The sequence below is a fragment of the Paroedura picta genome, chromosome 8 (genome assembly GCF_049243985.1).
Source record: "Paroedura picta isolate Pp20150507F chromosome 8, Ppicta_v3.0, whole genome shotgun sequence".
Taxonomy (NCBI): domain Eukaryota; kingdom Metazoa; phylum Chordata; class Lepidosauria; order Squamata; family Gekkonidae; genus Paroedura; species Paroedura picta.
The window spans coordinates 46415344-46439502 of NC_135376.1; the positions used below are offsets into that span (position 1 = coordinate 46415344).

At 40.9% G+C, this 24159-nt stretch overlaps 1 protein-coding gene across 4 annotated transcripts; it reads right to left on the bottom strand.

Annotated features, from left to right (window-relative positions):
- Positions 1–1901: 1901 nt before the first annotated feature.
- PCGF6 (polycomb group ring finger 6) lies at positions 1902–24159 on the bottom strand. 4 transcript variants are annotated; one of them, XM_077349607.1, is made up of 11 exons: positions 24009–24159; positions 22259–22581; positions 20645–20744; positions 19263–19359; positions 18738–18793; positions 16527–16586; positions 14783–14891; positions 13991–14018; positions 9997–10095; positions 6584–6670; positions 1902–3399 (listed from the first exon to the last, which is right to left on the bottom strand). In XM_077349607.1, exons 2-11 carry the CDS (start codon positions 22550–22552, stop codon positions 3343–3345), a joined length of 987 nt encoding a protein of 328 aa, XP_077205722.1. In that variant the 5' UTR covers positions 22553–22581; positions 24009–24159; the 3' UTR covers positions 1902–3342. The 4 variants fall into 4 exon arrangements, 3 of the variants coding, with proteins under 3 accessions (XP_077205722.1, XP_077205720.1, XP_077205721.1); XM_077349605.1 differs by lacking the exon at positions 24009–24159 and having other exon boundaries at positions 22259–23992; XM_077349606.1 differs by lacking the exons at positions 1902–3399; positions 24009–24159 and adding an exon at positions 3430–4976 and having other exon boundaries at positions 22259–23994.

The following is a 24159-nucleotide window of genomic DNA, read 5'->3' on the forward strand; positions in this document are numbered from 1 at the left end:
CTTTTGCTGCACAGCATGAACTTCTGTTTGAAAACTGGTGTGAATTCGGGTGAAGCTGACAGCATTTCCTTTGAACTTGCTACATTCTCCCTCAGAAGCACCTGTAAAAATAAGGAGTAGATGTCCCCAAAAACTCTACAGCACTCTTTTAAACCAATTTACTTAAGGGGGGGCAGGGGATTCCGTTTTCAAAAGTCACAATTGGTTTCCAAGTACATGCACAGGCAGTGCAAACCTATGCATGTTTATCTCAAAGTATGCGTAATAAAGTCCAATGATGTTTTTCCCTATCTAGATGTCTAGGATTATTGCCCAAACAATGTAGCCTTGAAAAAAATAACACATCTACCCTAGCAATCTGACTGGTACTTTAGAAGCTTTGCACGGACCTTACATAATATCTCTGATCGGAAGTAGCCCTGAGAGACTTTAATCTTCTGAAACATACAAAAAAGGTTCCTAGGTTCTTCACTGCATATTTGAACACCACAGCCTAGTCATTATAGATAGATAAATGTAGTTATTTATTTTGTACTAGGGGCCAAGGCCGTTGCATTCAGGAATACAACAGGCACTAGATTAGGGGGGTGGGGTGGAGTGGAAGAACTCTATAGACAGTCTTCCCCTTCCCCAAGGACCTGGAAAGTCTTCAGGCACCAACAGGGGCAGCTCTCGAGCAGCAGGGATCTGCAGCCTCTGAGCCTCAGAGGGAAGTGGAAGGAGGAGGGGTGGTCAGGGGTGGGGGATGGAAGGCTGGCCGCTGGACAGACAGGCAAGCCGGTTGGAGGAGGCACTCAGGGGTGGGACAGATGTCCTGAGTGGGTGTTAAGTGCCGAGTGGCACTTAAGCCATGAAACATGCTCCTCCTCCAAGGCCTTACCAGAAATATATTATGTAAAACAGATTACTATTGCTATTGAGTCCAGTTTGCCCAATTGAAAACTTATATTAATGAAAATATCTTTTTCAGTGTGCTAGTTTGCTTATTCATTCTGTCTTTAAGGAATATCTGGCCAAGTCTTAGGCCAGAGCTTTGCATTAAGCAGCTCTAATGGCATGTTTTTCTTAGGGGTCTAAATATAATTAAGGCATTTTCTTATGTGACAATAAATCTATACAGAAAAACATTACACACTCACCCACTCCTTACAGTATTATTTCCCTAACCATAAAATCATAAACATTAGTCAAAAGTTAAAGTAAAAATTAAAAAAAAACAGCAGTTACACAAGGACATGTGAGTCATTCTGCAGATGTTTAAAGATTTATATCTCTGCAGCATCTCACTGGCTTTCTTTATAAAAGGAAGCCACAATACAGGGCTGAGCTCTGCTAAGAAGCCAAGAGATCAGAGCTTCACCATACACACTCATGCTATATATAAGCATTTTAGGAGGCATGGAGATTATTTCCTATCATAATCCAGCAATCCTTTCACACCTTCATTACCTGATTGTCTAGCTAGCTGCAACCCTGCTCGTTTCCTTCTTTCAAAGTATTTAAAGGTACTGGACTGGGCCAGGGATTCCTTCCCATTAAGACTTTCTCTAATGGAGAATTCCAGAGACTCGGACAAGAGACTCAGTAGAAGAGGATAACTGGATACAATTAATGAATTCTTGTCTGAACTTTTTTTTAGCAATGTGCTCTTTGAATTCTTCTTTTGCTTGTCTTACTATCTTACTATTAATTTATATTTTTATGATAGAGTTTTTTCTACTTTTAATTTTGTTCATTTGGGCATGACACCAAATTTTAGAAACATAAGGAACAGAGCTGGAACAAACTCCATGGGTCACCAAGTTCAGTGCAGGAAATTCCCTCCCACTCCCCCAGTAACCCCTGCTCGAAAAGAGAACCATCATGCCAGTTAGTGTTAAAATACTGAAATTTAACACAGATTTAAAAATGTACAAAATGATATGTTCCATTTTATTCCTGGTTTTTATACAACTTCAACACAGAGTACTTTGACTATAAGATAAGCATTTAGAAATACCTTCCCGCTACAAATTGCAGTAAAATTCATTGCAGTAAAATTGATTTGTAAAGGCATTTTTCTAAGCACAAAAGCAGATTCAAAAGGGTGCAGTTAAGAAAAAATTATCTACTGTCTATGTGTATGGAGCAGAAATTCTCTAGCAGAATAGACTACTGAAATAGAAGAATAGATAATTAACAGACTGGCACCTTTTGTATCAGAAAGCACATATCCCATCCACTGTTCTGTAGACTGTAGTCTCAAGTGCTCATATTTCATCAGTGGTGATATAAGCCATTTACAACACTGTTCTTTGAAATCCCTGTGACTAAGCCAGTCTTGTGAATGTGTTAAAAGAACTAAAATCAAATGTTCAAGTAAGTAGCCATTCAACGCACTGTCTTCTTTGTTCTTGACATGGCAACAGAGTCTGCCTGAAGCTGTTACATTTGGGAGAGGTTGTAACCCAGTCATGTGCCACCAATTGAGGCTCCAGAACAGCTAGAAGGAAGTTGAGGAATAAGCACCAGAGAACGATGGAACATCCGAAGTAAGAGGCTGTGAAAGGGCAGCATCGATGTGATTGTGGATGGAAGTTAGGGACAAAAGGAGACATGCTGAGAAGTATGAAGGAACTGGGTAAGGGTGCTACAAGCTGGGAATCCTTCTTATGGACCATAACAAAGGCTGCATTGCTGGCTTCAGTAGGAAAAGAATCAAGAGCTCTAATGTTTTCCCAAAAGGACCTCACAGCCAACTCTCTGAAAAATTTACAATGGGTAAAGAACTTGCTGCCTAATTAGCCGATGCCTAATTCATTTCACACTCTGTTCCTTTGATGTTGCATAGCTTAATGCTACTTCTAATGAAAACGTGAGAGATAATGCTTAAAACTGATTAACAGGTGGTTGTTCCCAATTTCTTCTACAGACTAATCTGAAAGGTTTCCCATACTATTTCAACCAGTGCACGTAAAGTGTCACTAAGAAGAATGTATATGAGACACCAAAGATAATCCCTGAGAACATGATTGCCATTGTATATTTAAGGACTCCCAAGCACAGGCTTGTCCAAAATCCTGGGAATGACCTTGTAAGGCCACTAAACAGCAACTAAAATGTGTGGAAATGCTCACTTCACAGTGGGTGTGCTCTTCCAGAGCTTGCAGGATTCTGTTGTCAGAAAGTACTTATTGGCACAGCATTTGTTTTCCATGCTGATTTAAGTCATATACTAATTAACTCAGAGCAAACAGCAATGCATTTTTCCTGATAAGATGGCCTTCTTTGGTGTACTTTAGGACTGACTATGATCGATCTGCTTCTTCAGAGCCCTTTGACTTCTGAGATTTACACAATCTTTTAAAGTGCAGATTCTCTGTTCAGAATTAGACCGTAGTGCAGTACAAGTAAGCCATCCTAGAAAATGGAAAGAAATCATGTTGTTACAAGAATCCTTCCCCTTTTCATATGTAAACCATTCTTTGGCCCTAAACACACAACCCCTCTGCACACTGACTGAACACACGGAGAGAAAGAGTGGGCATGAGTATGCCAGCACCATCCCCTGCCCTTGCTTGAGCACTGGCTCGTCTACACAAGAGGGGTGGGTTTGTACATATGTCCCCCATGATGGGCAATGTTTATAATACAGTGCCCCTGATCACTGGGAAGAAACATAAGCCAGAGGTTTCTATGCATTCAGGCTGTGCAGACAACTCTGTGATTGCTTGGAAAGAAGGCCAGTGTACTCATGCCCACGGCCTCCCCTGTATGTTCAGTCAATGTATGGAAAAATAACAAATAAAGGGTGACATGGGATTGAACACTGAGAAATCTTTAATGTCTTTCTCTTTATCAAGGATCCTACATCTATCATGCCAGTAGGGTGGACCCAGAAGCAAAATATTTTAGCTTGAGAATTAAGTCTAAAAATTCAAGAAATAAAATACTGATAGTTGAATTCATCTGCACCTGTTTAGTAGCTGGTTCATCTTTCCCCCTCAATTATTCCACTGTATGCAAGAGGATTTTCCTTCCAGCCTTCCTAAACACTTTGAGCACTGCTTTGTTCTCAATAAAATGACTGTGTGTGGTGCAGCTTGCTGCAGGACAAGGTTTTACTTTACTGGCTCGATTTTTAAAGTCTGATTAACTGACTAGACCAGTTCCATAGTCCAAAGAACAGTGAAATTATGTAACTAGATGAGATGCTGGACTGGAGAGTCACAATCTGATTTCCAGAGGGCTTTGATTTCCTTTAAAAGCAAATGGGGATGCAGAGAGAAGAAGGGCAATGTGTATCAGCTTCCCTCTCTGACGCCACCTGCTCCCCCATCCACTAATCACCTCCCCCCCCAGTCTGCCGTTGTGGTTGTTAGAGCAGTGTGAGAAAACAGCATTTCAGGACTGGGACACTTTAAGAAGCAGTCTGTTTTCATTGAGTTTTGATTCAGAACCAAAATACTATTATTATGATATAGTGAAATCACCAATTATAAACTATTTTTAGTTTTAATGATTTCTGTAATTGCACTAATCCACATTTTATTCTACTGCCCTAATCAAGCAAGGACCATGTGCAGAAACTGGTGTCTGTAGACTGCCTATTCAAAATGTAGTCAGGGCTGCACATGAAGCTGCCAGAGTTGGTGTATTGAGCACTAAGCAAATTATCAGTACAGTAAACTAATAGCAGCCTCATATCCTCCCCATCCAGATCTAACAAACAGGGGAAGGGAGGGGCTGTCAAAGTTGATAGTGCTAAAATTAATCAAGGAGCATAAGGCTAGCAGGGTGGTGGGATCCTTCATCCCCACCCTACCCAGCCCAGCCTCCAGGTCTCATCCCTTGATGTGGTCTCAAAGTACTGAGTGAATTCAGGCTCATACGCCACCTGACATACTCTGGGTCTCCTCAGTTAATGATGCCATTTCCTCTGCAATCCTGAGTTCTGCTCTGGGTGCTAAGCATCATTCAACCAGGTTGTCTAGGGCCTGTGGTACAGAGATATTGAGGGTTAAATGGCTCCTGCCAAGCCAATCTAGGAATTTTTGCCTCCTAGGCTTCAAGTTTCAGGGAGCAAGTTTCTATGCACTTCTGAAGGTGGCGTCTACATCCTTTCCCCAAAGTGTATTACTGAGAGAACTTGTTTGCAGCCATCCACTGATTGCAGATATATGTTTAAACACATTTTATTTGGAATAAACCTGTGCATTTATGAACTGGAACCCTAGCAGCATAAGGAAGAATGAGAGACTGAAGCTAGCATTCTAAGGAATCCGAAACACAGCCAAATCAAGTACAGATTTATGCTTAGTATACCAATGCATGGCTCTTTGCAGTTTTTACGATGCTCTAAAGATGTGGACCCAGATGTTAACATTACATTAACTTTTTTACTGTAGTAACTATATCTTACCCACCCTGGCAAGGACGAAACTTATCATCACGTCCCAGGCAAGGAACTTAGGTGTGACCATTGACACCTTCCTGACTTTGGAGATGCAGGTCAAGAAAGTAGCCAGCCAGGCGTTTTTCCACCTTCGCCAGGCCCGACTACTAGCGCCCCTACCTGTCCCCTGAACACTTAGCCACAGTGATCCATGCAACGGTCACCTCCAGAATAGATTTCTGTAACTCACTCTACGCGGGCCTTCCCTTGTCCTTGATCCGGAAACTCAAGCTAGTGCAAAACGCAGCTGCTAGGGTCCTCACCGGCACACCTTGGAGGGCACACATCCAGCCAGTGCTGAGGCAGCTGCACTGGTTGCCAATTGCTGTCCGGATCCGGTTCAAGGTTTTGGTTTTAACCTTCAAGGCTTTATGCAAGTTGGGACCCACATACCTGAGGGACCACCTATCGCCCTAAGCCCCCCTCAGGGCTTTGTGCCCTGCGGGTGAAAATATGCTGGTCGTTCCCGGCCCTAGGGAAGCACGCCTGGCCTCGGCCAGGGCCAGGGCCTTTTCGGTCCTGGCCCCGACCTGGTGGAATGAGCTCTCGGGAGAGCTGCGGACCCTGCTAGATCTTTCAACATTCCGCAGGGCCTACAAAACGGAGCTCTTCCACCAGGTTTATGGTTGAGGCCGGGGCTGGTAAGATAGATCAACCAACCCCCCCGGATTTGGGACCTGAACATCATCAGGACCTCCTCTCCACCCGCCAGTAGTGGGAGGGGGGAAGTTGAGTTTGTCGATCTCTGCCATGTTGGTAATGTTTTATGTCTTTTAATGGGGTTTTAATGGGGATTTTAGGACACTGTAACCTGCCACGAGCCGTAAGGGAATGGCGGGAAACAAATATAATAATAATAATAATAATAATAATAATAATAATAATAATAATAATAATAATAATAATAATAATATGTTTGACTCAAATTGAAAGTAAAACTCTTAGGACAACACTAAATAGAAACCTTAATCCAAGAGAACCACACAAATGTATTAGCTGTCACTGTGAAATGTCCCTAGCAGCATACATGATATAATTATGCAAAGTGGCCAGCTACAAAAATGTCACTAGCAGTTATTAAACTTTTGTTAATAAAAGACACTTTTGGTAATAGCCTCATCTTCCCTCAAAGTCTTGGCATCAACTTACCTGCACTGCACTTTCTCCTAGAGCACATCGGATTTCCCTTAGAGTTTGGTAATGTTCCAGCAGGTGATCACCACATATTATATCTACCTAGAAATAAACAAAACAAAGGTGGGGGAAGATCTCCTTGGGGTGGGCACTGAGCATGCCATTCATCTGTTACTTTCCTGTTAATCAGGAAAGGTGTAGGGCCAAGGTCTACCTTCAGGGGTCTTTAGCACCTTTCCACTGCTCTTGATATGCAACAGGCTAGACTGCCCAATTCTTCCTCAATTACTATGATTAAAGAGGGTATACATATCCAATTCATCCTCTTTCACCAAGTTCTTTCCAGAGTTGTTCCCTAGGATTTCAGACCTGAGACAGCCCCTTGACCTTCTCAAGAGTCCTATATTGGACCTCTTCAGTCTGCTTTCTTTGGCTGAAGCAGGCAAGTCCCTGGCAGCGGTCTGGCCAACCATGTGTCCTCTTGACCCATGTCCCTCATGGCTGGCAAAAGCCAGTGGTAGGGGCCCGCTCTGAGACATTACCAGTCTGTCCCTGACTTCAGGGATGTTCCTGGAGAGGTTGAAAGAGGAAGTGATGAGGCCTTTATTGAAAAAAACAGGAACTGGATCCATCCGACTTGGCCAACTACTGGCCAGTTTGTATCTAGCATTCCCAGGCAAGGTAACTGAATGGGTGGTGGAAGGAAAACTCTAGCACCTGAACCTTTCTAGTTTGGCCACAAGTGGAGAATGCTCTGGTCACTCTGTCAGACTATCTCTGGAGAAAGCTAGACCTAGGTGGGTTGGTGCTGCTACTTTTATAAGATCTAGCAAATATAGACAAGTGGGACAGTTTGTAGTGAATTGAAAGAGAGAAAGAAAAAATCTATCCTAAAGCAGTTGGTGTTACTAGCATCCCTATATTGAAGAGCCGAAGGCAATTATCACAGATTGTTCTGATGGAGGGGGGGGGGCCCTACATATATGTTATCAATATCTGCAGAGCTACGTTTTAGTTACAAAAAAAGAGAGAGATCGGTTTATACTTGTCAGTGTAAATTCCATGTTCAAAGCAAATATTCTTTCGGTACTAGTGGGGTTAAAACTGTTAACATGGGCAGCTGTCTCAGCTCAAGCAACTTCTTAATTAAATAATACAACAGCAATTAGCTCTGGAGCACCAATTCTCTGTGGGACACTGTGCTCATACTATTTGAAATCTCTGTATCATCTGACACTAACAGATCCCAAAGACACTGATTATTGGCAACTGTTTGAATGCCTCTTTAGAACCTACAGAGGACCATACATAGCCTTCATGCAAGAACTACATGTAACTACTGCACAAAATTACATCAGCTATCAGAATTAGTAGCAAATTAAGTTTAAGTGATGCAGCTGAGAAACACTGGGACACCAATTCATGTCCTTTGCAGTAGCAAAGTTACCCTAAGTGCTACAGATCTGGAAGTTTAGTATCTAGATGGGTGGGGGCTTAACTTTTAATATGTTTGTCCCTGCAAAAATATGGCCTGGGTAGCCCCTTTCATAGGTCGTTTTGGATCAACAAAGGAAGGACAGTATTAGATACAAGATCGCCAGAGTTTTCTCAAGTGCAGCTGTACTTTCTGGATATTTTAAAAAACTGCTTTAAAAAACCCTGAAATACTAACTGCTTTATGCTGAGAATACATCTAGTTATTGGAAGAGGGTAATTCTAAAAATATCTAATATAGCCTGCCTCCTATTGGTCAGAGTATATCATTACCCAGCATACAATGACAACAGAAAACTGGGAGAATCAGAGATGTAGATCAAAGGGAAATGAAAAGCTAGTAGAGGTAAGGCACAACACAATATGCAGGAATTTCTTCATTTTGATCCATATGCAATTTACATGAAAGTTGTGTTTATTTATCTCTCAACAATCCTTTATTACAATAATTTTGCTAAATAACAAGAATATATTATAGTGATTTAAAACAGCAAATTAGAATCTAATTGAATAAATTTTATCTGCATTTCAAAGCTACTATGCAGCCTATTCCTTAATAGCTGTTTTGGTAGCTTTAAATAAATGATTTTATAATCTGCTTTCTCTCCTCCCTGCTTTCTCTTCTCCCACTTCAAAGTACTTGGAATGTCAAACAAATTCTACTGTGTCACTGACAACTCTTAAAGCTTCAACAGTAACTGCTAAGGTAGGACTCAAATGATGCAAATATAACCCAATGGGATGCAAGAAAATAATACAAAAGCCAATTGGCTCTCAACAGCTCTTTTTACCAATACCTAAAGTATTAGGAATTGCTGTGGTGTAAAGAAATGCACGACAGACTAGGGCTAGGAATCCCATTGACTAACGGTGCAATAAATCTGTTTTAGACTTCTGAATGCAAAAATTATTTCCCTAAACACTGTAAGAACAACAAGTAGAATGGTGGCTTTTAGTTGCATAAAAGAGGGGCCATCAAGTGAACAGGGCATTAAAAAGTCAGCAACTGTAAGGTACCAGGGAGTCTTTCATGGAGGAGTCTTTCATGGAGGACAAAGCTAAGAGACCTAAGGAGCTAACTGAAAGATTAAGACCAGAACGGTACGTGTACTAATCATCCAATTTAATTAACTGGGCAATTTCCTTTATTTATACAACACTGTCAATGTGCCTTTATCACATACTAGAAATTCTATTTGGCCCAGCTGTGGCCCATGCTGCTTCTGATTATCTCTCCAATGCCCATCTTTGGGCTTCAGAGTTCATGCTTTAAGAAATGTCTATTTGACGAGGAAACACATCTTTAAGCTGTATTAGTGAATTTAAAAGCAGCTGCAAGAAAATTCTATTAGAAATAATCAATAAAATTTTCCCAGTTATTTTGGCTACAAAAGAAAGATAATGCTGGTTTGGGATATTACAACAGAAATCACCATTAAATCATAACTATCCCTTAAAAAGAGATATTTTCATATGGTATTACACTAACCCAGCCTTTCTCAACTTTTATACCATTGAGAAATCCCTGAAACATTCTTCAGACTTTGAGGGGGGAAATTAATTCCCTCCCTTTCATCCCTAAGTTTTCATTAGTAAAAATTGGGCACAATTCTGGTAAAAATCTGAAATTATAAAAATATTCAGATCATGTTTCTACCACCACTTTAAAGTCTTTATAACCCAAAACTATGGTTTAGCCTTTCAATTTTATTTTCCTGATCTAGTCAAGTTTATTCAGCCCTCTTTGCAGTGTCTTTGCATTTATACACAGTGCAACAAATTTGACTGCTCCAAGTTACACAATGCCTTCTGAAATGTAAAAACAGGAATAACTGCATAGCCTAATTCACTTCCATGCTACTAGAAGATCATGAGGAGGTGGGAGGATAAGGCTGTGAGACCATTGCAAGCTACAAACTACTACCATATTATACCTGACAGCCAGGATTAAGATCCATCTTTCTTCGGAGGAATTTCTCAACATGTCCAATTGTTGCCTCTCCTGAAACCCGTACAAACTTCTTTTCCAGAGGCTACAGAAAGAAGGCAGCAGATTGTATGCTGTTAGATTACTTAAACAGTATTTCTGAACTCTACTTTTATTTAAAAACATATTAATATGGCAACCATGACCACTGAGGATAGAAAAATATTCAGAATACATAGAGCAGCACTCAGTCCTCTTGTTTTGCACAATAAGATCAGCTTACATGGCTCACAGACTCAAAATCCCAGCTATCTCCACCCGATCCCCCACTACTATGGTCGCTCTATGGTCCCATATTTGGGAATGATGGCTATGGGAGATATTGCCTTCAAAGGCAGAAGATGTATGTCTATATTTACCAGTGTTATCATTTCAAGTAGCTGCTCCATATATGTCTGCAACTGTTGTGTGTGGTCTGATCATGCTTCCGCCTAACTAATTTTTTTTAAAGCAGCCAAAAATCTAGAATTCCAAAAGGGGAGTTTTAAAAAATTCATCCTATGATTTAACTCACCAAATTACTATTTTGCACATCATAACAGATAATTTTAAATGATTTACAACTGAAAAGGAGATTTAAATTTCCATCATGTGACTACTGAAAACGCAACCACACTACTGGTATTTGAGCCTTATCCTTGCTGATTTTTAAGAACTACAAATATGACTATTTCTTTATGAATCAATATATAAAATTTATGAATTATACAAACAAGTAGTTTTATATATGAATTTTAATAAAATACATACTATTGCAAAAATATCTTATTTTTAATTTTAAAATTTGATGACTAAAGGTATCCCCTGTGCAAGCACCAAGTCATATCTGACTCTTGGGATGATGCTCTCTAGCGTTTTCTTGGCAGACTCAATACAGGGTGGTTTGCCATTCCCTTCCCCAGTCATTACCGTTTTACCCCCCAGCAGCAAGCTGGGTACGCATTTTACTCATCTCGGAAGGATGGAAGGCTGAGTCAGCCTTGATGGAAGGCTGAGCCAGCCGGCTGCTGGGATCGAACTCCCAGCCTCATGATCAGAGCTTCAGACAGCATGTTGGCTGCCTTACCACCCTACGCCACAAGAGACCCTTTATTTGATGACTATGAAAGCTTTAACTGTACATGGAGGATCCAATTTTTCAAAGCAGGAAAAATGAGTTGGGGCCTTTGAATTACTTTCTCTACAAAAGATTCTTTGAGCAGTTCTGACGTTATAATTTTTCTGCATATATTAAACTTGCATTACTACAAGTATTTGTTTATCCACAAGTAATTGATTCAGAACTTCTTAAAATGATACAAAATGAAAGAATGTGCAATTAAAAATCAAAACTATACAAAAGTTGTAAGATGTTAGCTGATGCATAAAGTTCCGGTTACAACAAGAAAGGTAATGCCTAGGCTCCTCTAGAACCCCAAGACCCTGACCAAGTGTAACCATTTCTCCTCCCCCCTACCAACTATAATTCCCAGATGTCATTGGCTGCTCTTCACATTCACCAATGTTTTAAAGATGAAAAAGATCAAGCAAGGACACAGGAGCTTCTTTCTTGACAATGCACATGAAGGCATTGAAGTTATGATAAGGACAGTGATGCTGAAACAATATGTGTACATAAAAATATGCATAGGTGTGCTGTAGTAGTACACACTATGCACATGAATTATATTTGCATGTCTTCAGGCAGTTCCACATTTTACTTTAAAGAAGGCCTTGCTTGGTGATGGTAGGGTTAGTTTGAATGAAGACGCTGGAATGAGGTACTTGCAACAAACACCATTTTTTGGAGAAAAATCAAGGGCTTTTAACATTAAACTATTTCTTATCAATTACCTAACGCTTGCAGTCCGCCCAGAAGATGAAAGGCAAGCTTGTCTGTACTTCCACAGTAGTCTTACGCAATACCCTTTATTTAAGAGCAATACTTTGTGCTTTGTTTGGGTATTACAATTTTGCACAGTCTTCTAAATCCACTGAAAGCCAGCTTGGTAGAGTAGTTAAAGAGTGTGGACTCTAATCTGGAGTACCAGGTTTAATTCCCCACTTCTCCGCAGGAAGCCAAATGGGTGACCTTGCCTCAGTCACAGTTCTCTCAGAGCTCTCTCAGCACCACCTATCAGATAGGGTGTCTGTTGTGGGGAGAGAAAGGGAAGGTGATTGTAAGTTGCTCTGAGACTCCTTCAGGTAGTAAAAAGTGCGGTATAAAAACTTAACTCTTCTTCGCCACAGGGCTTAAAGAGGTATATCTCTGCTTGGGGCTCAACTAGTAAATATACAGATTCTTCTCAGTATGAAAAAAAAATCTGGCTAGAATAGCCTTGGGACTGCCTTCTCCCCTATACCCCCCCCCCCCAGAGTATTAATAGCAAGCAGTCTAAATCTGCTCAGGCTCTCCGTCCTTAGGGAGATAAAACTGGCCGCAACCAGGGCCAGGGATTTCTCAGCCTTGGCCCCAGCTTGGTTGAATGCTCTACCTGATGAAACCAGGGCTCTTGCACAGTTCTGGAGGGCCTGCAAAATTGAGCAATTTTGCCAGGCCTATGGTTGAGGCCAGGCAATAACACCAGGAAATAGTGGCCTCCCCACATGAAATATCCACCAAAGGCAACCCCCCTCCTAAAAAAAAAATAACCCCGAGAGACCCTATAGGAATTTCAAACACAGGAGGTGGGTTTTTAATTGTAAGATTGTATGACTTCACACTGTTGTTAACCACCCTGAGCTGATAGGATGAGGCAGCATAGAAATGAAATAATTATTTATTAATTTAGTGAAGATCATGGACTGTAGAGAAAAGCATAATGGTGAGTGTATTTAAACTCCTCAAACCACATTTCTCTTTTGATAACACAACTATATGGCTCCATGACTTCAGGTGTTTCTGAAAGCCAACGAATGTATCATATAGACATAATTAAAAATAAAAAAACCTGTTTCTTTACCGTATTTGCTGGTGTATAAGACGACTGGGCGTATAAGACGACCCCCCCAACATTTCCACTCAAAATATAGAGTTTGTTACATTACATTACAGTACTATGGGCCACTATGGGCAGCTATGTCTATCCCAACTGAAGTGCACCCGGCGTATAGGACGACCCCCCACTTGGAGGCATGTTTTTCAGAGGAAAAATGTAGTCTTATACGCTAGCAGATACTGTACATACAATCCCAAGAAATTTAATGGGGATAACACAGATTAAATACCAAGGACGTGTATGAAAATAAATTTTTTTGTTATTAAGTGAAGAAACCTTAACACGTCTTCAACATAATGTCTGTGGGGTCCATGGTGTCCAACACCTTTCCTGGCACCCACCAAATGTGGGCAGGGACAAGTTATAGAAGAGAAACTAAGACAGGAAGCTCTAATTATATGTTTAGAAGTATGCAATACGTACTTCTACCAACTGTTTAATACATTTCAGATATTAAATGTTTTAAAAAAATTAATCTTTGGACCAATTCCACAGAGGAAAGACAGTCAAGTTGCTCATTCCTTAGAGGAACTAAAAACTCACATGATGCTTTACTGTCTCAGATTAAAATATAGCTTTCCTACTTTTATTAACACACTTTCCACATTTTAAGAAAGCATTTAAAAACGTGGAGCTGGATCCAAAGGTCATTTCGCACTGACAGAAAGCACTTTTTCCAACGAAATGGAACTTTCCTGTCTACTCCCTCCCACTGCAACCCAATGAACTCCCTGAAATGCTTCTTCCCAAGGGACATTGTGTGAATGCAATGTGGGGGTTCGCAGCAGCAGCAGGAGGAAAACTGAAAAAAATGCTCTCCTTATTCTGCTGGTGGAAGAATAACTTTTGGATTCAAGCCAATGCATATTCCAAAACAATAACTTGTTTTCAAAGTGCTAACATTTTAATTATGCATGTAATTAAAAGTGAAATATAGGTAGATAAATTTAGTAACATCCACACCTTAAAATTCCCTGAGAGATCATTAGCTCTGAAAGAAAAAAAGAATTAACACAATCAATACCTCTTGAACTATGTTTTTGCATGCTTGAATTGCTAAATCAACACAATGCCATTTTAGTTTTATATACATAATTTTGCTCACCAGCACCTCAGACTGTGCTTGTGAGCAAACTGGCAGCTAGTTCAGTTGCAAGAGTACCATGGTTACCTGTGTAAATTCAGCACCTTCAGAACCGACTGTAGTTGTTGCACGGATATCTTTAAAGACAATCCCAAGATGCTGGGCGCATCCAGATTGGCCTGCTGACCCAGACCCCACCCAGATAGGGTGGTGTCTGGGCCAGGACAGGGCCCTTTTTCTTTTATATATAGGCAAATGGTTAAGATGGCTGCTCATGTACTAGTTTGATGAAATAATATGACTTTCTTATTTTACATAGAGAATCCTCATGCACACTCTTTGTAAGATGTGTCAGGTGTAATCAGAGCTATTCTACATAATAAAGTAATTGGGAATCTGGCTTCTTAAGAATTGATTCCCAAATAAATGCAGAAAAAGGAGACTGTTCCAAAATAAGCAAAACCGTGTTTGCATATAATTCCAAAATCTGCAACATCTTTCCTACTGGATTTCCTTTTTTTCTGAAAACAAAGAGCAACTTTAGGTCATTAATAAAATGTATCAAGATTTGGAGTAGATGCAAGTGTAATGGCATGAGAATTTTTTGTTACACGTCCTTGGAACTTCCAGCTGCCATAGTTAAACAGGTAGTAAAATTTTGTTCCACTCACCCAATAAACTCCAGGAGTAGTGACATGTCAAGTTCTGGGGGGATACGGAACACTGAGCCTACAACTTTGCGAGGTCTCCCCCTGGCTACAGCAACTGGCTGTGGCACAGCTTAGATATAAAAACAGGGAAAATAGAAAGCAAAGAATCTTGTTATCACAGTGTGAAGTAACAAGTGGAATGGTGCCATAACATACTTCAAAAATGCTTAACTGAAATCACCCAAATAGCCAATTTTAAACAAGGCTGCATTGCTAATCAACTAAGGGAAATAACTCAGACCCCTGAAGTCCAATCTGCACATTAATTGGAGACCATGCGGAGGAACATCAAGGAGAGATCCCCTGTGATATTGATGCATCTAGCTTGCAGAGGCCATTCTCCATGCAGTGAAGTTACTGCCACAATCTGGTGTCATGTGCTTGATAATCACATATTTTTATAAAAAGATAGGTGCTCTGGTTAGGGTACTCCTTGCTTTTATTATGCTCTGTGATTGAAATTCTACAAGACTAGGGATGGGAACAAACTGGGAAAATACAACTCATAGGGGCACGGTTTGCAAATAATGAACCATCATGAACTTTTAGCTTTGTAGCTCAGTAAAACAGCCTCCCTGGCAGACTAGACAGACCAAACTCACAGTGGATCTCTGGGTGTAGAATGTTTTTTTAAGAATTATAATGTTTTCCCTATCTGAAACAGAACCCAGAAACTGCTATTTGCCTCACTGGGAAAAACCTACAGTATTTTTAGCCCTACAGTTGGTCCCCCGAAGTACCATTTCAGGTCAGGAAAATGGCACCCTGCCCCAGTCCTTCACACACCTAATAAATGTATTTTTAAAGAGCTTGGCATGCCAGTCATGGAAGTCCCAGGATTATGCCTGGTTTGACCCTGAGCAGTGGTGGTATGCCAATGGCCTAAAGGTATTAACTAATAAACTGGAACACTGATCCTGAAGACCTTATCACCATGAGTATGTCTTTCTGCTCTAATATAATTGTATTACAAAGGCTCTCATACTGCTTCAATACAGAGGGTACTGTAGGAAGTAAGATTAGCTGCTTTTATGCATATGAATTAAGTCACCAACCAAGACATTTCTCTTATCAGCATGTCAACTATGTATTTCTTTTGCAGATGGCAACTTTCACAAAACGCTTTGTGTTTTTTTAGCAGTTTTAATCAAATCATTTTTAGATTAATTAAATGTTAATTAAGAAACAGGTAAAAGTATCCCCGGTGCAAGCACTGGGTCATGTCTGACCCTTGGGGGGACGCCCTCCAGCGTTTTCATGGCAGACTCAATATGGGGTGGTTTGCCAGTGCCTTCCCCAGTCATTACCGTTTACCCCCCAGCAAGCTGGGTACTCATTTTACCGACCTCGGAAGGATGGAAGGCTGAGTCAACCTTGAGCTGGCTGCTGGGATTGAATTCCCAGCCTCATGGGCAGAGCTTTCAGACTGCATATCCGTTGCCTTACCACTCTGCGCCACAAGAGGCTCAAGAAACAGGTAGAAAGAGCTTAATCAGCTACAATGAAATATTACAATTTGCTCTGTCAATCACCAATTATTTTGCTAATTAACAAAGCAACTTCAATATCCAACAAGTGCAAAATCTACTAACATGTCCTGCTCATAAGTGTTATCTGTGGCATCCAGCTGAGCACAGACTGTAGTAACAATGCCACAGGTTGGAAACAGAATAGCAATTAAAAAAAAATAAGTGCTGCTACTTACCAGGTTTGGGTATTTCTAGACCTCTCTCCCTGTAGAAATCATGCATTTGCTTTTTCTCCCCTATGTAGCAAACACAATATATTTAGACATGTAGTGACTTACGTTTGAAATGCATAGTTGGCTGTATTCAAAGTATCACAAACAACCTTCTGAAACACTGCACCCCAGTGTCAAGAGACACCCCCTCACCAGAAAAGCACTTTGTGTAATGCAGGAATTTGCAATGGGAGGGGGAGGTATAATTAATGAAAAATCTTATGTTTCATTGGCATAGGTGGAAAGAAGATTTTGAATCAATCATGGGCACTCACTGTTATCAATCATCCTTGCCACTGGTACTTCTTCAAGATTTAAGATAATACTTCATTTTTATAAGTGTTCAACCACACAACAGTTTCACACTGAACTTGCAATCACTGCTTTGTCTCCTATATTTTGTCTGGATTAGTCCCACTACTTTTACATTCAAACTGCAAATGGACAACCTTCCAAAAACTCACTTTGCTTTAATTGAATTGACACTTGTAGTTAATAATGTGACGTAATCATGGGTCCATGAATGGAGTGGTTCTGTTGTTATAATCTAAAAAAAAAATATTCTTTCAGACACTGTACTTCTGGCTTCCCAACCTGGTGGAGGAGGGCCAGGTTCATCACAATTCACGCTGTTAAGATCTCTTGGTATCCTGCGATCATGCCACATGCTAGCATCAGTTTATATATGCAAAAAATAAATCTTCCCCTGTATAATTGTACTTTGTTTATAGCCTTCAGACTGGTCAGGGTATGGCAACTGATGACTGTGCAGCCTGTTCTGTGGAGTCTGTATGTGGCCTTTCACATCAGGAGCCACAATCACTGGGCCTGCAATGCCTGGTCCTGACTGGGAGACTCCACAAATGGATAACTCCCTCCTCCAGCAGCCACAGTACAGTCTGTGTGTGGTGCCGGATCCTCCATGTAGCAGTTCAGTCGCCTTTCTGGTGCTGAGTCCTCATAAATTGCTCAATAGCCCCCTGCAATCGATGACTGATCCTCCTGTTCCTATCCTGTCCAGTGCCTGTGCTTGCCCCTCAAAGATGCCACCAGGAACAGTAGTATGCGTGGCGCGGGGGAGAGGAGAGGCACAACAAGCTGCTGGAACAGTCATCCAGGATTATTACGACTCCTTTTTTGTCATTGTTGCTGCCTGCTTGAGCCCACCTCAGAGTCAGCCTTGGGTTCTTTCTTTCCACCACATGAGGTGACGGTGGTGGGCGAGGGGGGGATACAGCTATAATTTCTTGCTTCCTATTGATCCAGCTAACTGCTCCACCACCACAGAGAAATAAATGTCCACTGGATGGCTTTCCATCTGTAGTAACTCCTGCCCAGTCTGCATTTACGTATCTCACTGGGATTGTCACTTATGAGTAACTTTAGTTCCAGAAATGCAGTCCAATGAGGGTATTTTTCAAGTCCCTTGGCGTCACCGGAATCAAACTTTGTTCTGTGAGCACATTGTCATGCAAATGAATCTTTCAATAAACTCAATCAGAACTTGATGGGATAATAATATGATTATGCAAAAAGCTTTAAGTGGATCTAGAACTGAAATGCAGTCTTAAGCATTAAGGAAACCTACACTTTGTGACCCAAATATTTTATATATACATACAAAACTATGGGATTATTTTTAATAATAGTCTCTGCTTCTAATATTTATTATTTTCAAGCCTCCCATTTTTGGCAAGGTAGAAGAGGGGTAAGAATGGTTACAGAGGCTAGGGGACTGCAAAACCAGTCATCACTAACTGATGGACTGGGTGAACAGAAGTATAAAGAGGAGGAAGAGAAATATGTGGAGCTGTGTCAGTCAACAGATCTATACTTTCTGACCACTGGCATCCAGACCCTTATGTCATCTGAGATTGCTTCAGACACATTCCACAGATTATCAAACCTCTCTTTACAACCATAAGGTCTAAAAATTGTTTTCTTTTACCATGAAAAGAAGGATTCCCAGATTATTGTAGCCCATACTGTAAGACAGAGTTTGGGCTTCTGGGGCAAACTTACAGAAAAATATACATTTACAGATATTTATAAACTTACAGAACAATATACCTTGCCTAGCTTCAAGAAATGGCAGTTCAGAGTATTGCTGAATACAGAAAGTTCCTGGATTATAGCCCTAGTTCACATATAACAAGAAGCTCAAAAAAGACTTACTTTCCTCCAGGTTGACTACTAATTTATATACAATGTCTTGAAGCTGTCGATCCAGCCTACGGAAGAAAGAAAATGAATAATTTAATACCAATCACAAGCTTCAGCATTAAATTATTGAAGTATGGCCACAAAATGCAAAAAATTAGAAACCACTTTCAAATATAATAGATTACTGGGTAAACGACACATGAGCCAATATCTGGGGAGTATGTTAAGTTCTCGCCAAAGATTGTAACTTCAAAAATAACTTTACTAAAGCCTTCAGCAACAGTAGACTGATACCTAGATGGAAAGACATATCAGAGGAATGACAGAGCAAATCTGGATTTGCAGCACATCTTTGTTCCTTTTTGACAATGGGAACTGATAATTTTTGTATGGGCTACTAGACTTAATTTGTGGGAAGCAGATGTTTTCCTCCATTTGTGTGAAATATACTTTCAGTTTTTATCTTTCAGCTAGCACAGAGACTTTTTTTTTCTTTACAGGCAAACGAAATAGGAAACCACAACCCAAATACATTACCTTATATTATACAGAGGCTGTGTCTGATGCACTACAATGTTGCATTTGGGGCATCTATTACTGTAGTAAAAATGTCTTACTATGCAGCTCTTACAGACTGTAAATAAAGAACAAAGCAGTAGTTATATATATATATAAAATGAAGCATTACAAAAACAAAGTATAGTACAGGCTGCTTATAATGCAAAGCAGAACAGAAAGGTGACCTTAAGTAAAACTAATGTTGGGTTCAGACTTATAGTCAATTATAAAACTGTACTCATAGAACACAATTCTTAGTAACAGCATTCCATAGCCTACAAGCAATATATTCCAATAAGCAGCAGGACATTCAGTGCCATATCTAGCTCTGATCCCTTAAAAGATACAGTTTTCAAAGTGCTTATATGCTTACATATATATTTTATTTCCAGAGCCATTAATTCTATCTCCAATTCTACAGCAAAGCATTTCTTAGAAATGATAAAATATAAAATTTAAGATTCGTACATGTTGTTACAATGTGGAATACATATCCTTTAACTATCTTTTAAATATAGGATGGACCAAAGAGTATGTAATCCAGCTCACAGCTACACACACCAAGGGGGGCGGAGAGTGAGTGCTTGCAAAGAGTTGAAAGAGTCTCCCTCCATACTTTGTGGCCCAGCCAAATTAGTGTGGAGAAAGAGAAGCCAACTTCTCCAGCACACAAGAAAGCTAGCATATGTGACCAATTGCCTCATGCACGTAGAGGTCTTTTCTGGACTAGGTGAGTGGGAAGGAGAAAAGAAAGCTGGCTTGGGCTGCATTGAGGAGAAAGAAAAGAGAAAACCCGTAGGGGCTAGCCAGAGGTATAGAAGGAAGATGAGCAAAACAACTCCTTCTCTTACAGGTAATATTGCAAGTATATCAGCACCCTCAAGTGCCAAGTCCTGCAAAAGCTACCACAGTGGCCACTGCATATCACTGAGGTGAAGGGACAAGTACTCAACTGTCAGAAACCGACAATCACTGCTTTTCTCAGCTCTGCACAGTGAATTGCAGGGGGTGAAGGAGGAGGTGTAGCAGGTGGTGCTCAGAAGTGGGGAGGGAGGTGTAGGAGGTGGTGCTCAGAAGTGGGGAGGGAGAAGACAGAAGGAGGATACCTCATACAGCTGGCTCATTTCTTTGGGGGGGGACGAGGTATCTGAAATCTTTGTCAACTGCTTTTAACTATTGACTTCCCTTTCTTTTTTGGGGGGAGGAGGTCATTCAAAGATCCTCTTTTAAAGAAATTATGGTACATTATCTTGATGCTGATCAAGCTATTACAGGCATCTTGGTATACTCAAAATGAGCTTTTTCAAAATGTAATTTTACCACAAATACAAAATTATTTTGAAAAGGAAAGTAAAACTTACATGTATGAAGACACTCTGTGATAGTTGTGGCATCTATAAAATGCCCCTTGCAGATGGAACACATTATGTATGGTGTCAGTTCAGACAGATTAATCATACGCTATAAGTGAACAAGATACTAGTGTCAGAAGTTTTTAAAGGTTTGTATGCTACTTACACAAGAGATGTGTGGAAATGCTGAAAAAATGCTGTTAAGTATCTTTCTCCTTAAGTATCATTCTCTAAGAATAGACCTTTAAAAATAAAGCTATAAATGTAGGCAGAAAGTACCATTTCTCTGTCTACTGTAGACATATCAGTTCTTTGCAGAGAAATACTTTCCATATACAATTTCTGTGCTGAACATGACATTAATTTTTTTCTAGAAAGGTCTCATCTCCAGTGCACACAGCATATTGACAGTGCCACACTGTACATTTGGGATACACATACAAAACAGGGCTCATTGACAAATGTTATCCTGCTAGCCCTCTCCCATTGTATTCAACACACAGTAATGAATTTTAACATATGAAAATGGATAGCTTGTTCTACGAACATTATATGATAGAGTAAAAATGGCACATATGCCAACACAGAAACATTAGATTACCAGGGGCTAAGGTAGGGCCTAACGTTCTACTCGGGTACTCTACTGCAATGTGGTTTGTGTGGGACTACCCTTGAAGACTGTTTGAAAGATACAATTGCTACAGAATGCTGACTAAAGAGAGTCACAGATCTTATCACACAAGTCTTGCTCTACCAACAATGGCTTCCAATTTACTTCTGAGAGCAACCAAGGAGCTGTTATTGACACAGCTTGTGGCCAGTTTACTTTAAGGACCTTCTACTCCCATATTATCCTACCTAATCACTATGTACTCTCTGGAGACTGTTTTAGTTGCTTCTTCTATTTGAGCTGGGTGGCTATCCGAAAATAGGCTTTTTAGCCATTATGGATTTTCTTTCCAAGAATAATTGTTCTCCTCTACCCATGTTCTAAGAGCCTCTTGTGGCACAGAGTGGTAAGGCAGCCATCTGAAAGCTTTGCCCATGAGGCTGGGAGTTCAATCCCAGCAGCCGGCTCAAGGTTGACTCAGCCTTCCATCCTTCCGAGGTCGGTAAAATGAGTACCCAGTTTGGGTAAACGGTAATGACTGGGGAAGGCACTGGCAAACCACCCTGTATTGAGTCTGCCATGAAAACGCTAGAGGGCGTCACCCCAAGGGTCAGACATGACTCGGTGCTTGCACAGGGGATACCTTTACCTTTACCTTACCCATCTTCTGTGAGTAGGTGAATCTCTCTGTTTGTTTGGCATTCCCTCATTTATATGTTTGTGCTTTGGTGGATTGTTTTTATTGACACACACACTTTAAAACTTCTAATGCTTTGACATTCGCTGCCGTGGAGAACAGGGCTGAAAGGCACCACAATGCACACGGGAATTCATAACTAAGTACATAGTCAAACTTGTGTTCTTTTGTCTATGTTTAAGCCCAGTTTTGAGGTTGCTACCCGACTATGCCGGATGTTATGCTTCATGCAAGACACGCTGGGAAGTACGACTTCATCACCAAGTGTCCTCGCCTCCCGCCTCCCTCCAAATGGAAACGGTGGACTCCACGTTACCTCGTCTTCATCGTCCGACTCCATTGCTCCCTCCTCCATCCCAAAGCTTCCAAAGGGCTCCCTGTGTCCCCTTCCTAGAGCGGCTTCTTCTTCCTCTTCTTCTTCTATCTCTTCCTCCTCCTCCTCTTCCATCTCTCCATTCCCCTCACCACTGGACTCTGAGCGGCTTTCCCTCTCGAAGCAGGAGGCTGCCCCGGAGCAGCCGGGAGCTTCCGGGAGCTCTTCTTCGTCTTCCTCCTCCTCTTCCTCTTCGTCTTGCAAGCCCTCACCCGTGAATCCTTCACCCATTTCCATGCCCCTGAAAAGAGCAAACGCGCAGGCCGCTTCGACCAGCAAGTGAAAAAACACCTTGAAAACGTTGCTTTCTACCCAAAATATCCCCCCTCCCAGTTCTTCAAAAGCCTCTCCAAACAACATAAACGTGAGCTGTAACCGCATGCGCAGAATCTGTTAGCGCGCGCAAGCCTAAAAAACCCTCAAGGCATTCTGGGAAATTGAGTTTTTTGAGGCGGGTTAAGAGGAAAATTAAACCATTCTCAGAGCAATAACCATTTCAACACCTACAATCTGGACAGAAAGTGCCTTAGAGGCGATTTTCGATTTCTGGTATCAATACATGCAATGCTCTATAATGGCTTTGGTTTATGTCCAATTTGAAGGCGATTAATCTGCATGCAACAAGTGTAACTCCTCTGCCAGTGAAAGAGCCAGTAAAGGCTGTTAGAACATCCTGACTGCCGCTCAAGTGTCAGACAATGAAAATCTGAATGGTCGATTAAACATAAGATTTGTTGTGTAATTTTGTGTCCATATTCTGATGTCTGTTTATGTTATAGGGAGGAAAAGTGGCCGGCTGACTGACCAGCTAGCAACAACCAACAACTGACCAGCTAGCAACAACCAACAATTTTATAAGAATTGATGGCCAGTAGTAATTTTATTTATTGACTGCTTCCTGCGATGCAAGGTAGATTACAGTCAATATGAGTACTCATTATAAGTTATAGAGAAATGATATCTTAAGATTGACAACCTTGTCCTATTTATGCTTATTTAGACCAGCTTCCAGGTGGGGCCTGGAGATCTCCAACTCCAGACCAACAGAGTCCAGTTCCCCTAGATAAAACGGCTGCTTTGGAGGGTGGACTCCATGGCCTTTCATCTCGTTGAGATCCCACCCCATACCCTTTTGTACCTTAAATTCTGTACCCACTAAAATAAATCAATAAATCGTGAGGCAAGACTATTAAGTGAAATTCTAAGTACTCCTGTGTGGAAGCAATCAGTCCTTTGCACGCTAGCCAATGAACCCAAAGAGACCTAAAGCACTGAACGATCCTTTCTAGAAAGTAAACCTTGTTAACAGCGGGACATAGTTGCGAGTACCTGCTTAGGGCGGCGCTCTGAGTGGGCTGTCAGTTGGCGTACTAAAATACCCACTTTCGAGATTCAGAATTCCTATCAATGACACTTAAGAATTCTGATGACAACGGTATGGTAAAACCTCTCATTTCATAATGACACGATATGAGTACTTTAACAAGGCAGGGACTGAGGTCTGCCTGAAGCCTTCGATCCCACTCACATCTGTTTACGCGAAAGGAAGAGCCATTTAAATCAATAAATTTTCTTTAATGCAACGCATTTGGTTCTAAGGAAGAAGGCTTGCTTTCACAAGAACCAGAATGCATTCAACCATAACCCGAAGGCCTTTAAATTTTCTCTAAAATCATGGACTTAAAAAACTTACCCAATGCTTATGCTGTCAACGCTCAGCAATTTTGCAACAACTGTTTTCCCGGGAGCAACCGGAAATACCGTAAAGCATGAGCCAGACTGTCGCTAATCGTCCTGGGCTTCACTTCGAGGGCCAGTGCCCTCACTGTCGTAAACCCGCGGGC

What these genes read in the sequence shown, in the direction of transcription:
- PCGF6 (XM_077349605.1), bottom strand. Translation starts at nt 22,696, where the DNA reads ATGCGGTTACAGCTCACGTTTATGTTGTTTGGAGAGGCTTTTGAAGAA. An exon ending in ATCTCTCAGGGAATTTTAAG is followed by an intron (nt 10,096 to 13,990) that starts GTGTGGATGTTA and finishes TTCTTTCTGTAG; the next exon opens with CCTCTGGAAAAGAAGTTTGT. An exon ending in ATCTTAATCCTGGCTGTCAG is followed by an intron (nt 6,671 to 9,996) that starts GTATAATATGGT and finishes GTTTATTTCTAG; the next exon opens with GTAGATATAATATGTGGTGA.